This window comes from Phoenix dactylifera, chromosome 5, assembly GCF_051530095.1.
Source record: "Phoenix dactylifera cultivar Ajwa chromosome 5, Ajwa_hap1_PhDact_Kaust_v1.1, whole genome shotgun sequence".
Classification (NCBI taxonomy): Eukaryota; Viridiplantae; Streptophyta; class Magnoliopsida; order Arecales; family Arecaceae; genus Phoenix; species Phoenix dactylifera.
The window spans coordinates 13,082,270-13,095,787 of record NC_143194.1 but is presented as its reverse complement, the minus strand read 5'-3'; the positions used below and the strand labels follow the sequence as shown (position 1 = coordinate 13,095,787).

At 43.2% G+C, this 13,518-nt stretch overlaps 3 protein-coding genes across 7 annotated transcripts in view; 1 reads left to right on the top strand and 2 right to left on the bottom strand.

The window, feature by feature from the left end:
• Window positions 1–2,561: 2,561 nt before the first annotated feature.
• LOC148703391 (uncharacterized) lies at window positions 2,562–3,919 on the bottom strand. Its single transcript, XM_088721669.2, has 3 exons — window positions 3,587–3,919; window positions 2,832–3,305; window positions 2,562–2,729 (listed from the first exon to the last, which is right to left on the bottom strand). Exons 1-3 carry the CDS (start codon window positions 3,821–3,823, stop codon window positions 2,562–2,564), a joined length of 879 nt encoding a protein of 292 aa, XP_088577795.1. The 5' UTR covers window positions 3,824–3,919.
• On the bottom strand, window positions 3,892–5,335 carry LOC149753468 (protein FAR1-RELATED SEQUENCE 5-like). Its single transcript, XM_089930687.1, has 2 exons — window positions 4,394–5,335; window positions 3,892–4,321 (listed from the first exon to the last, which is right to left on the bottom strand). The coding sequence occupies exons 1-2, from the start codon at window positions 5,206–5,208 to the stop codon at window positions 3,892–3,894; spliced, it is 1,245 nt and encodes a 414-aa protein (XP_089786813.1). The 5' UTR covers window positions 5,209–5,335.
• Window positions 5,336–6,212: 877 nt separating this feature from the next.
• The window catches only part of TOP3A (topoisomerase 3alpha), a 69,092-nt gene continuing 61,786 nt past the window's right edge, over window positions 6,213–13,518 (top strand). For 3 of the 5 annotated variants that reach the window (XR_015986987.1, XM_039117137.2, XM_008809676.5), the window contains exons 1-7: window positions 6,355–6,751; window positions 6,913–7,091; window positions 7,193–7,265; window positions 7,791–7,913; window positions 8,010–8,131; window positions 8,213–8,285; window positions 8,395–8,511. Coding sequence is in view for 4 of the 5 variants with exons in the window: in XM_039117137.2 (XP_038973065.2) it covers window positions 6,446–6,751; window positions 6,913–7,091; window positions 7,193–7,265; window positions 7,791–7,913; window positions 8,010–8,131; window positions 8,213–8,285; window positions 8,395–8,511 (993 nt within the window). In the remaining variant the exon portion in view is untranslated. Of the gene's footprint in view, window positions 6,752–6,912; window positions 7,092–7,192; window positions 7,266–7,790; window positions 7,914–8,009; window positions 8,132–8,212; window positions 8,286–8,394; window positions 8,512–13,518 lie in introns of all 5 variants that reach the window. The other 2 variants (XM_008809677.5, XM_088721668.1) reach the window with 2 other exon arrangements.

Below are 13,518 nucleotides of genomic sequence, written 5' to 3'. Positions count from 1 at the left end.
CCATCGGACTCTCCTGAGTCAGAGCATGATGATATGCCCGCTAGGGGCGAAGACGATGAGTCCGTTGGACCATGTCCAGGAGGTCCAGAGGATGAGTCCGTCCTGATCAGTTTCAAGACGCATATAGCAGCTTCCATCTGGAGGCAACAGGTATTGTTTATTTGTTATAGCATTATATTTTGTTTATTGATGTTTTATAAAGTAGTAGTAATTATACATTTATATTACAGGAACGAGCTCCACTAAAGTGCATGAACCATACTGCCAAGGTTGGTGAATGGAAGTGGTGGTCTTCAAACCAACCAAATACCAGGTTCAGAGCACTATTGAGGCAGTCGGGCCTCGTAGAGTTAGTACAGTGCTCTTATCGATTCATCGATAAGATTCTGATTTCGGGCTTCGTAGAGAGATGGCAGCCCGAGACGAACACCTTCCATATACCATTTGGCGAGATCACTATCACGTTGGATGATGTATCCGCCATTTTAGGGATTCCTGTCGCAGGTTCCTTAGTATCAGTTTCTCCTGAGAGGATGAGTGATCGGGATGCTGAGGAGCTACTTGTGGAGTTGTTGGGGGTGTCAGCTGGAGACGCGCGTCAGGAGGTACTGTCATCGCGCGGTCAGTCTGTGAGGATGGAGTGGCTGAGGACTCAGTTTCACTCTGTATCTGATAGAGACAGGCAGCAGAGGATAGAGTGTGCAGCACGAGCCTATTTGTTATTTTTGTTAGGCTGCACACTCTTTGCTGATAAGAGTGGGACCAGGGTGCCTATAGCGTATCTGTGTTTACTGCGGGATCTGGATAGGGTGAGCACATATGCCTGGGGTACAGCTGCCTTAGCATATTTGTATCGGCAGTTGGGGATTGCGTCGAGGTCATCAGTGAGACAGATCAGTGGTTATATGACGCTTCTGCAGGCATGGATTTATGAGCATTTTCCAGCACTCAGTCCTCACCCGTCGCTCGAGTATACTGATGCCAGTCCCCGCGTGCACCGCTGGATGCCCGGTACTCCATCCCGTACCACGATGGACCATTTAGTGGTTCTACGTGAGTCATTGGACCTTTTGAGCATCGATGAGGTACGTATCATATTACCATTTGCTTGTGTTTGTCAGTACATTTAATATGCGATATAGTATAAAACTGAAATGGACCTTTTGTTTTACAGGTTATTTGGGATCCCCATCATCGGCTTCGGGGAGATCGCCCATATATACCCGTCGCATTTTTTAGTGGCTCCATCAAGTGCCTTGATATCGTAGAACCCTATCATCCAGAAAGGGTTCTTAGACAGTTTGGTCGTATTCAGACCATCCCTCGAGCGCCACTAGCCCCTACGCGAGCCAACAGAGGTTCCACAGCAGGCTCGTACCGGATACATTACTCCTATATGGATCAGCTTTGGGAGCGGTGGGAGGACCACGTGCTGAGCCAGGCGAGCAGGAGCCACCCAGTTACCCGGCCATCAGACAGCGTACCGGGATACATGGAGTGGTATCTCCGTATCACGCACGTTGCAGTTCAGCCTCCTCATCTGCGCTCGAGTACTCATTCTGGAGCTAGGGGAGGTCATGATGATGCTGACATGCACCGGCGGCGTAATGCAGCTGCACTCGGTATCAGTACCGACATTGTACGGATGGGTCCCTCAGAGGCTACGTCACTAGGTGCCGGGCACCTATATGATGCTATTTCTCAGATGCATCAGGTACTTCTGGGTGATGAGCCTGGCCCGAGTACAGCACCCTCTCATTCGGATCCAGGACCCTCTCATTCGGACGTACAGCAGTACACGCGTCGACGATGGCGTCATAGGGATTGATGATGGAGCCTTTGTAATCTTTGTAAAGCCTTTGATATTAATGAAAAATATATATTTTTGGTACATTTACGTGTAATCTTTGTAAAGCCTGGCCCGTTCTATTTTACACAAATATAACAGTGCACATAACAATCAATCTAACAATGCGAAGACAGATATTTTTTGATTTATATTGATGATGGAGTTTCAAAAATTGTACATATATAAACAATCAATCTAACTCTACTGTCTTGCCTCCACCTCCCCCTGAGGAGATGGAGTCCCGTGGGGGGTTTGACCCTGAATCTGATACGACTGATGTTCTGCCTCCACCTCCCCCTGAGGTACCTCCAAATGTTGTTCCAATCAAAGCTGACCCTGGACAAAGTTCCCCTCCAAAAAAGGCAGCAAAGCCTAAGAGGGTGCCAGTGGCAAGACCTGGCCTTGCAAGGAGAGGGCAGCCGATTAACCTCTTAACCAAGAACATCACAGAGCCCTCTTTTCCAACAAATGTGTTAATCATCTGCTCAAGCTTGTCACCGTTAAGTTCTTGTACATCAGAAAGGTCTATTAGTTCCCCTGTTTGATTTGTTTGCTCCCACCAGCTCTTAAGTATGTTTCTGTTTACATCTGAAATCTCAACGGAAACAACAGTCGTCATATGTATTCCCAGCTGATGATGGAGTTTCACAGTACATGACTCTAAGAGCCCCAAAAAATTTACAACTTTCAAAAATTGTACATATATAAATAATCAATCCAACTCTACTGTCTCGCTAATTATAACATTAGGTGAGATGCTCTCTTTGAACTGTTGAATCCGTGCTTCATATGAATTTTCCCATCCGGTAGCACAAGGAAGATGATATTTTCGCCAGTTGGTCGCTACTGGCGGAACGGGATGTCCCGGCAACAAGAACACCTTCAAAATTAGAAATAAGAAAATATTAATAGCTACAAAATTATAAATAAGCAAAATTAAATAAGCAAAATTAAATATTCGCAAGTGTTGTGAACGTAGTACCTCAACAAAATGATTTCCATTTACGAATCCGATAGCGATATCTTTGCGGGATAGAAGAGGTACTGGCACAGAACGGAGAGGTAGGAAGGTCAGACATTGTTGCAACGAGAGATGGTATAGGACAACATTATAGCAGGATGCTATAAGATGACCCATGTCCGGCATAGTCATCCATCTGTCATATGGTGGACAATCATCATAATATGATAATGCATGAGTGATCTCAGCAATCGTCCCTTCCACACCATATAATGTGCGATAGTGGTCCGAATGACATTGCAACTCTTGCAATAAATCCTTCCTAACACGCACCCAGTCATCTTCTCCAAATCCCAGTAAGTCAGCTATTGCCCTAAATCCGCAATTCCCATCAGCTTTTACATCCTTGATATGCTGGATGTATGGTCTCAAGGCAGAAGGAATAGCATCAATATAGATAATGGGCGTATGTGACTGGGCTCTAGTACGAAAAATCTGCAAATAATATCAAATGATAGAAAATATGTAACAATGGCAGAACATGTCCCGTATCGGCACATCTCGGCACGGCACATCCCGTATCGGCACATCTCGGCACGGCACATCCCGTATCGGCACATCTCGGCACGGCATGTCCCGACATGTCCCGTATCGGCACATCTCGGCACGGCACGTCCCGACATGTCCCGTATCGGCACATGACATACCGGCACGGCACGGACCGTCCCGTAGACGTTGTGATACCTATTGTAAGGAAATAAATATTTGGTACTTACCTTTTGCTTGGGCCGTCTCTTTTGAATCTGAGTAGATGGATTGCAGATGGTAACTTTCTCAACACCAGGTGAATAACTATCCTGTCCAGATAGAACCAACTCAAACGCAGACGGGTCACGTCGAGTAGACGTATCAACCTTCAGTGAAGCGCGCCCACGTGAACCGGTCTTCCGTTTTGCAGGCTCTAAAAGAGGTGTACTATCTGGACTTGCAATCTCTCGTAACTTTTTGATCATCTGCAATTGAGAAGCCCCATCTAACTTCTTGAATCGTAGCGCAATCAAATCTAACTCTGCATCACAACTCAACTGAATTGGCTGCACGGGGGGGGGGGGGGGGTAGGCAGAATATCAAGTTTCCTCCAATGAGGATCTATGCAGTCGAGAGGAATGGGCCGACCTTCCACCCTGTACCGCGCAATCTGGTGAGCACATGGTATACCATGTGTGTGTCGAATAGCGCACCCACAATTTGAATCATCAAACCCAACTGAATTGGCTCGTTTCGATTGGGCGAGGACATGATTTAACGCACTTATAGATATGAAACCTCGCAACTCTTTGAATTCAGCTGGCTTGAAGTTGTGCTGCACTACCAATAAACTCTTCTCCAATGAGGCTTTAACGGAGCTGTGCTGCAACTCAATCAATCCATGTATTCTAGTCCAAGATGACTCGAAACTTCCTTGGCTTGATCCAAGCTGCTTTTTGAGCTTTGCATGTGCACTCTCGACCCTAGTAAACAAATGAAAGTTAGATATAAGAATTGAGGCAAATTAAATTTAAATGAGTCTTTATTTGTGATACCTATTTGTCGTCACATTTCCGTAGTGCCTGCATGTATCAGTCCACGCCGCAACAAATCTTTCTTTGTATTTGCTCAGCCAAGTATCTGACACATACTGTAGTGCATCTGGATAGGTACCGAACTCTCTCTGCAGTGCACTCCAGCGATCATTATACTCGTCTTCCGTGGAGGACAGCACTAGTACATTCCAACTCATAATAAATTTATCCCATTTCTCCTTCAATTCGAAAATTTTTTTGCACTTGGCCAAAACATTCCTACTAATATGCCATCTACATAATAAATGTCTAGCAGTAGGAAATACTCTATGAATTGCATTCATCAAAGCCAAGTCTCTATCTGTAACAATCAACTCAGGCAAAACATCATCAGCTATGACACTGCGCAATCTCTCTAATGCCCAAGTATAGCTTTCTTCCCCCTCAGAATTTAAGTATACAAAAGCAACTGAAAATGTCATGTCAGTAGATGTCACCCCCACAATCTCTAAGAGCGGAAGACGATACCTATTCGTCTTGTACGTGCAATCCATTATCAACACACGGGGAAATGCACGGAACAAATCAATGCTGCCAGGGTGTGCCCAAAATAAGTCATGCACAACATCCGTATTAGTACAATTCCTATGCCACTCAATATATTTAGCCTCTGATAATTTACCTAATAGATGTTGCATTTCAGACCTCCCGGCTTTCTCTGCAACCTTAAACCGTTGACGTACATTGTAGATAGTCTTGATAGTCGTAACATTGAGGGCATCTCTTTCCTTCAATGTGGATAATATGTCCTTTGGACGAACCAAACTCTTCGACATATCCACTAACAATTCCGTCTCCTGCTCAGATAATCTCCCTGCATATGAGTGCCCCTCCAGATTCTCTGCAGCGGGATGATTGTGCACTCCACATACGACCAGTAATATCCAATCATCCGCAGTATCCAATTTCTTTCCTCTTAATGCAAAAGGGCATCCACACTTCTTTGTCCCACAGGCAGTCTTTATTCGCTTTTCTTTTGTGGTTCGGTACGTCCCACCCCTCTCACAACCTAACGTAATTCTGGGTTTCTTAGAAATGGTACCTGCATCGGATGATTTGATTACAACAACAAAACCATTTCGCCTCCCAGCTTCACGACACCAATTACACAAGTCCTCTCTACTCTTGAAGATCTATACATTAAACAATTTATGTAAGTACACAGTTGTAAAAATAGCTCGCTAAACTAATACAAAATTGCACAATATATTATAATACCTCGTAAGTTGTAAATTCGCTTGTGTAATCCAGTACAAATTCTGATCCAATTATACTCGATTCGGTTGTAGCATAGCTCTACATATAAAATAATTTATCACCAAGAATTAATGAATCAGAGGATCTGTTCGGCACAAAATTCAGCACGGCACGCGATTTGGCACGAGAAGGCTTCTGTTCGGCTGCAGAGTGCCGAACAGAAGCCTTCTGTTCGGCTGCAGTGTGCCGGACAGAAGCCTTCTGTTCGGCACTGTGCAGCCGAACAGAAGCCTTCTGTTCGGTAGAGCGTTGCCGAACAGAAGGCTTCTGTTCGGCACTGTGCAGCCGAACAGAAGCCTTTTGTTCGGCGATCCAGTGCCGAACGGAGCACGAACCGTGAAAAAAAAAAACTTTCGAAACAAGGTGGAACACGTACCTTTGCGGCCGATTCTTCGTCCCAAATCACTAGTTGCTTGTCCATGCTTCGAATGGGGCTTAAATCTCCTTCAAAGATCGCCTAAACGATGTAAATGGATCGAGGGGTTTAAGGGGGGTTTGAGGGGTGGTTTTTTTTTTCCTTTTCAAAACGAAACGGAGGAGGAGACGGAGGAGGAGGAAGGGGGGTGTACTGAGAAAATTTCAAGGGCAATATGGTAATTACACTAAAGGTTAGTTTGGGTATTTTTTTTTTGGTTTTTGGGGGGTGTCCTGAGTAATCGGGGGGGTGTATTTAGAACTACCCGGAACCGCGCGTCTCTCGCGTCTCTTGAGAACGAGTATCCGCCGTCCAATCTCACCGCCGTCGCAGCACCGTCCATGACGATGCCGGGGGGACGCGGCCGGATCCGGGTGTTGAACGTGGCGGAGAAGCCGTCGGTAGCGAAGGCGGTGGCGGAGATCCTGTCCCGCCGCGGCGGAGGGTTCCGTTCCCGGGAGGGGCGGTCGCGATACAACCGGGTGTTTGAGTTCGAGTACGCCATCGGCCCCCAGCTCTGCCACATGCTTGTTACCTCCGTCACCGGCCACCTCATGGAGCTCGAATTCGACGACCGCTTCCGCAAGTGGCACTCCTGCGATCCCGCCGACCTCTACCACGCCGCCGTCCGCAAGCACGTTCCGCAGGTACTTGCATCCTCTTCTTTGCGGCAATATCTCATACATTTGGTGGGCTGTTTGTTGGTATTTATTGCCACGTCCCAGGGATTTCTTCTTCGTTTTTGGGATAGGCTGTTAAATGTGTTTTCTATCTTAAGCTTTGACTTGAATGGTTTTTGGAAATGCAGGACAAGTTGGATATCAAAAGGACTTTGGAGGAGGAAGCTAGGAGTTGCCAGTGGCTTGTTCTGTGGCTTGACTGTGATAGAGAAGGTGAGAATATTGCGTTTGAAGTGATGGAGGTTTGCACGTCAATAAATCATCGCCTCAATGTGTGGAGAGCTCATTTCTCAGCATTGATTGACAGGTATTATTATTAGATGTTCGGAATTTAACTGTTCATTGTTTGAATAAAGATGCCAATTTTTTTTCTATCTTAACCGACTATGGGGACCTGGAAAATGACAGGGAAATACATGAAGCAGTGCAGAATCTTGGTCGACCCAACAAATTGTTCGCAGATGCAGTGGATGTCAGGCAGGTGATTTCAAAATTGCTTGTTATTATGGTGCTCTTACTATATCTGGTTCTATGAGTTTCTCATGTTATTGCCTAACTATAGGGTACTTAGTAAGCATCGATCATTTTTTTTCCCTGGAGAAATGAAACTAGTACAAATATTTATGTTGTACTCCAGTTTGCCTGGTGCCCACTTCATTTCCACCCAAGAGAACATGAAAGTTTTAGTTTTATTTTTATTTTTATTTTTTTTTTGGGGGAGGGGGGACGGGGGGTGACAGATATCTCTAGTTACTGTGATTCTCTTTTGAATTGCATTGGTTTTCTGAAACCAACCCTTGAGCTGGTGCTTTTCTTTTCAATAATAATTATATCCTGTTTATTTTGTAGAACTACTGTACCTTTTCTTTTCCATTTCTTCTAATACATGTATTATTGAAACAAGTTAAAATATGCATCTTATAATTGAATGTCTTTCTTTTCTTCTGTTGCCCCTTTTTGTTTTTGGTTTGGTAACTGGATGCTGGTTTATGGGATTTTTTGGCAGGAAATTGATCTCCGCATAGGTGCTTCATTTACTAGGTTTCAGACGATGCTGCTCAGAGATGCATTTGTTCTGGATTTTGCTGGGGATGACAGGAATGTTGTATTAAGTTATGGTCCTTGTCAGGTTTGTCTAATTTTTACATGATAATTTGTAATAATTTCCAGCTTTTCCATGTTAACGGTTTTTAGAGCCGAGTTTCTCTTTCCCTTTCATGCACAGTTTCCTACTCTTGGTTTTATTGTGGAACGCTATTGGGAGATACAATCTCATGAGCCGGAAGAATTTTGGACAATTAACTGCTCTCACACATCAGATGAGGGCACTACTACTTTCAGTTGGATGTAATTCTTTCAGATTCTCTGCCATTTTTGACTTAATATGTAAGCTTAACAGTATAAATAATTCCATATTATTCTGCACAGGCGCGGGCATTTGTTTGACTACACATCTGCTGTTATAGTTTATGAGATGTGTGTTGAAGAATCAACTGCAACTGTGAGGCGTATTACTTTATTACCTTTTATTTTAAATTGGATTAGCTGGATAAATTGATTTCTGGGAATGCCCACTGTGGTCTAATTGTACTGTCTTGTTATTCATTTAGGTCATGAATGTCAGGAACCAGGAGAAGCTTAAGTATCCCCCATACCCATTGAGTACTGTTGAGCTTCAGAAACGTGCCTCTAGATATTTCAGGATGAGTTCTGAGCACACAATGAAGGTGAGGGGCAGGCATTTGTCCTCTGATGCTGGTTTTTCTCTTCCATTAAATAAGTAACTCCCCCACAACCAAGGTGGGGCAGAATCTTATTAACTCATTCTACTTACTGCTTGTTAGCTAAAGCTTTGATTAGACTTAATTAGCTTGGAAATAATGAAACATGACCAACAATCCATGCCCCTACGATGTGGAATAGGCATTATGATTCCCTTCCTTTTGTTCTGAAATTTTTAAAGAAGGCTACATTTTTACGAATAGCAAACTCCTACGAACCCTTTCTCATGATTTCCATCAATGTATCCTTCCTCTTCCCATTATACCACATCCTTTAATGCCTGAGCTTCTTTCCATACCAAGGCCTCCTTTGGTCTTCATTTTGCACGTGCATGATGACTCATCTGGTTTTTACTATTTCATTACTTGGTGCAACTCCTAAACTTCCTCTGATTCTGATATACTTCTAACATTACCCTTTCAAATTTTACCATACATCCACTTCAATATTCTGTTTTTTTACCATTTTTGCCTTCCATGATTGCACACTTGTTATCAGATTGCTTTTCGATCTGATATCTTACATTACGATCTATATCACTGAATTCTAAACCTATTCTTAAATATCACTTGCATAAATCATTCAAGTACTGCCAAAGTGGCAGTTGGGCGCAACTCAACTACCTAGAAGGGAAAAAGAAATTCTCTCCACTTCATCCAGTAGAGTTGTATTGAAGTATCATCTCTCTCTCTCTAACTGGTGGTTGGGTCTTCTTTTCATTTCTGTTTCCATTAATATTCTTTGTGGGCTTTACTTGTTTTAAAACACATTTCTGCCAATACTTTCCTCTATAGTTCTTAGTTTGTCCCATAAATTCGATTCCTATGTTCCTCTTGTTTTAATCTGTCCATTCCTTTTCATGTACGTGCTTCATTTTCCATATGTTACCATCCCTATTCATACCATGTGTAGCCATCATTCATTGAACATCCTTCATTGTACTTGCAATTATTAAATTCTAGTTTTCTTCTAGCACAAACACAAGTTATGTGCTTGCTATAAATTTGGTTTCTCATTCTAGAACATTAGGAATCTTAAAACATTTGACATTGTTTGGTCAGTATGACACCACTTGTTTGTTGCTATAAAAAAAATGTACTGAATTTCAGTCTTTAAAATTTATTATAGAGTTGCCAAATGGTTGGGTAAGGCAACAAAATATTCCTAGTGAACCTCGGCAAAAAAGGTTCAGTTGGTTCCAACCACCAATCCATTACAACTTTCTATGTCCATCCCTTAAAACATCATCTTGAGTTAAAAAGATTTACATAGAACTAGTAAGTTTTTCTTTTTTTAATCATCATTGGAGATTGAAAAACTCTATGTTCTTCTTTTATAATAATAACACCAAGGATGTAAAACTACTTAGATGGATCGACACCTAGGATTTTCTCCTAAGTCTACTACACTTGTCCAATGTCTTAGAAAGTGGCTGTTTGAGTTGTCTAATTCACTTGATCTAAGCCTAGGCATGGAGGCAACCTGATGTGCTCCTTAATTGCTTTTTTTTTGGGTAAGTTCAAGTGTCATTTATTTAGTAAGTATAAAGTATATGCAACTAGTTAATGGAGGAGGAGGGAAGACCAAGACCTCACCATGGGAAGATCGGATGAGCCCAAAACAAGTGAGAACCAAGTCCCCATGTACAAACAAAATAGTGGAGATCTACCATCTCTCCACCTACCCTCTTAAACGCTAGCGAATGTATCCTATAATATACAAACAAAATAAGATATAAACACACATAGAGAACCTGATGCATGGCATCTCCATGCACATCAGACAATGTGTTGAGTAGGGGAAGCCAAGATAGAAGTGGTTTGAAAAGGGGTCCCTGAGGCTGTAGGCTTTCCTAGTATGTTAGGCTGTTTGACGATATATGGTGTAACCTTGCATTATTGAGACCAAGGTTTGCAATCTCGGTAGCGAATATCGTATTGGCAGCTTATCGTATGCATCCTGTACCGAAATAGCTCTTTAACAATTTTTTTTTTTAATTTTTATCTCGGTATACTTTATACCGGTCGGGATGCTTTTGTATGGGTCGGTATGCACCTCGATACGCCTTGGTATAAGGTGGTACAGGGCTTGTATCGACTCGAAGTTGAGTTTTCAGATCACGATCAAAGTCGGTAGTATCGAAACCGAAACTTATGCTAGTAGGTAGGCGGTATGGTATGGTACCGTGCCATCTCATCCTAATGCATGTCAAGAAAGAAAAACTACAGTGGGAGAGGGAGAAGGAAAGAGTGGAAGAGAGAGAGAGAGAGGGGGAGGGAGAGAGGGAGAGGGAGAGGGAGGGGGGGGAGAGATGCCGGGAGAGGGAGAGATAGGGGGCTTGGAAGCCCTCGTCTCCTCCTCTCCTTCGAATGAAATAGGGCTCGGTCAATGTGCAGACGACCGAAGGAGGAGAGGAGGGCTTTTTAGCCCCCTTCTCTCGGCACACCTCTCTCCCCCTTCCTCTCCCTCTCTCTCTCTCCCTCCCTCCCTCTCTCTCTCTCTCTCTTTTTCTCTCTTTCCTTCTTATCCTCCATTTATCGCCAGTTGTTGTTTTGTTTGTCGGAACTGTCCCAATCTGTCATCGAGACTATCCTGGTCTGCTGCCGATATGGCTCGGCACACCCCAAATTGGGCGGTTCGGGATGGTTCCATTGTCCATAAGAAAAATCTTGCTACTAGGGAGCACTTTTAGGTTGTTTGCTTTCTTCTGAATAATTATCTTTTTTTAAAGTATTTTTCCTTTCAAGTAGAAGATCTCTTCCTTAATTTCTTAAAGCTTGTAAAAGATGGTAGCAAATCAATAATTCTTAACAAATTTTAAATGGATCCATTGATGGAATGCAACTTTTAAACTTTCACATTTGCACCTTTGAACTCTAGTATTTTCAATAGATGTAAACCCCTTTCAGGTCCTAGATGTTAGGAAGGGATTCCAAACAAAACCTAGAAGCTACTTCTTTGTCAATGTTGTTTGTGGATGACAACTATAATCACCTCAGAGTTCATAGAATACTTTGGTATTTGTGTGGTGGTCATTTGTCTGTCATTCGATTCCAAAGATAATAGTTTGCTAGAATGTAGAAGCCAACTTTTGGAGATTTCTATTTCGTGATGTCCTGGTCAAACATTGATAACAATGATGTTATAACCATGGTATGCCGAATCGGCTCGTATCGGCCGGTACGAGCCGATCAGCTACCGGTACACCGGAGCTGTGGAAACCAGTACGGGCCGGTTTTGTGTCGGAGACGAAAAAGACGAAGAGAAGGAGAGAGAGCGCGGAAAAGAGAGGGAGGGAGGAGACCTGTGGCCGCCATTGGAGAGCTGCGAAGGGGCGACGCAGGCCGGCAGGGGGCTGGGGAACCTGCGGGGCCGCGTCCCCTGCTTCGAAAGAAACAGGGGACGCGGCCTCCGCTGCGCCCCCGCGGGTTCCCCCGCCCTCCACCAGGCTCCGCCGCCCCTCCGCGGCTTTCCGATGGCTGCCACAGGTCTCCTCCCTCCCTCTCTTTCCCGCGCTCTCTCTCCTTCTCTTCTTCTTCCCTGGCTCCGGCGGAGAAGAGCCAGCCGATTCGTACCGGCCGGTTCCGGTACGAACCGGAATTGTACTGGTCCGGTTGGCGACCGGTACGCCTACTGGATCCGGTACGACGGACCTTGGTTATAGTCATTGCTGTTTCCATTGACATTGGTGGAATTCTATCTGACAAATTTATTGTCCATTGCAAATAGTTTATGGAGAGAGTGACACTACAAGTATTTTTGCTTTCTTATTTCCCCCCTTAGGTCTAGATACTTCAACCGATTGTTCCATTTGCCTTCTTTTATTGTGGCTCATAGTTATACTTGGAGGTTTATGCACGTTGCTTACATTACCCAAATACCCTTCCCCTTCCTATAATCCCTTGCACATGAAAGAAACAACAATGTGATTCTAATTTATCAAGACAGTAGGTCAGGTGGGTTTGATAGAGGTGATGGTGCTAGCAAGCAGCACTTGTTTAGCAAGTGGTCTCGAGGGGAGGGAAGGAGTGAAGGGTGGGAGGGAGAGGGAGCGAGGAGAGCATATTCAATTGGCAGTTGCTGTTGATGGCTGCCATCAGTGATTGTTGAGGAGTGGGGGATGAGGGGAGAGGGTGGCACAAGCTAAAGTAGAATGTGGGGGAAGGAAATTTAGGTCTAGGGATTTCTCGATTTCTCTCATTTTGAGTTGATCCCATTTTCTTCTCACTATTTTTTTATGGTTTTAAGATTTTAAATAAAATATGTAGTATGATATATAAATTTTAAATTATGACATGTATATATGATATATATTAATTGGTTATATATAAAACATTAATATATACAATGGGCTAGGGTGGGTTGGGCTAAGAAACAGTGAGTGCAAGCTGGGCTTGAGTATAAATCAAGACCTAAAATTTTAGGGCCAATTTGGTTTGTCAAGCTGAAATTCCTAACCTAAGCTTGCAAAATATCGGGCGCATGGGTGAGCTAGGCTATTTTTGCAGATGTCTTTGTTAAATCTGTAGATTTGGTATACGTTTATTGCGTAATAAAAGACCTCCAGAATGTGCATTTAAATGTTGTTGATCGTATTCAATTGTATGGATCCTTGACTTAGATTAAGTAATATAGGATTGGGGCTCCAATCCACTTGTTAAGATTTTTGTCACACACATATGTATGCCCATATATATGTATATGTGTATGTACATCTATGTCTATGTTGGTCTCTCTCTCTCTCTCTCTCTCTCTCTTCCCCTGTATAAATACATAATGTATCTATATATATTTGTATTTATATATAACCAGACTATGCACTTTATGTTAATCTTTTGCAAAAGGATTTAACACTTCAAAATTTATGATGGGCCATCCGAATTGAATTCCATATTGTTGAAGTTGATCCAAACTAAAATGCCTAGAAATCAAAATTTATATATTTTGGGTGG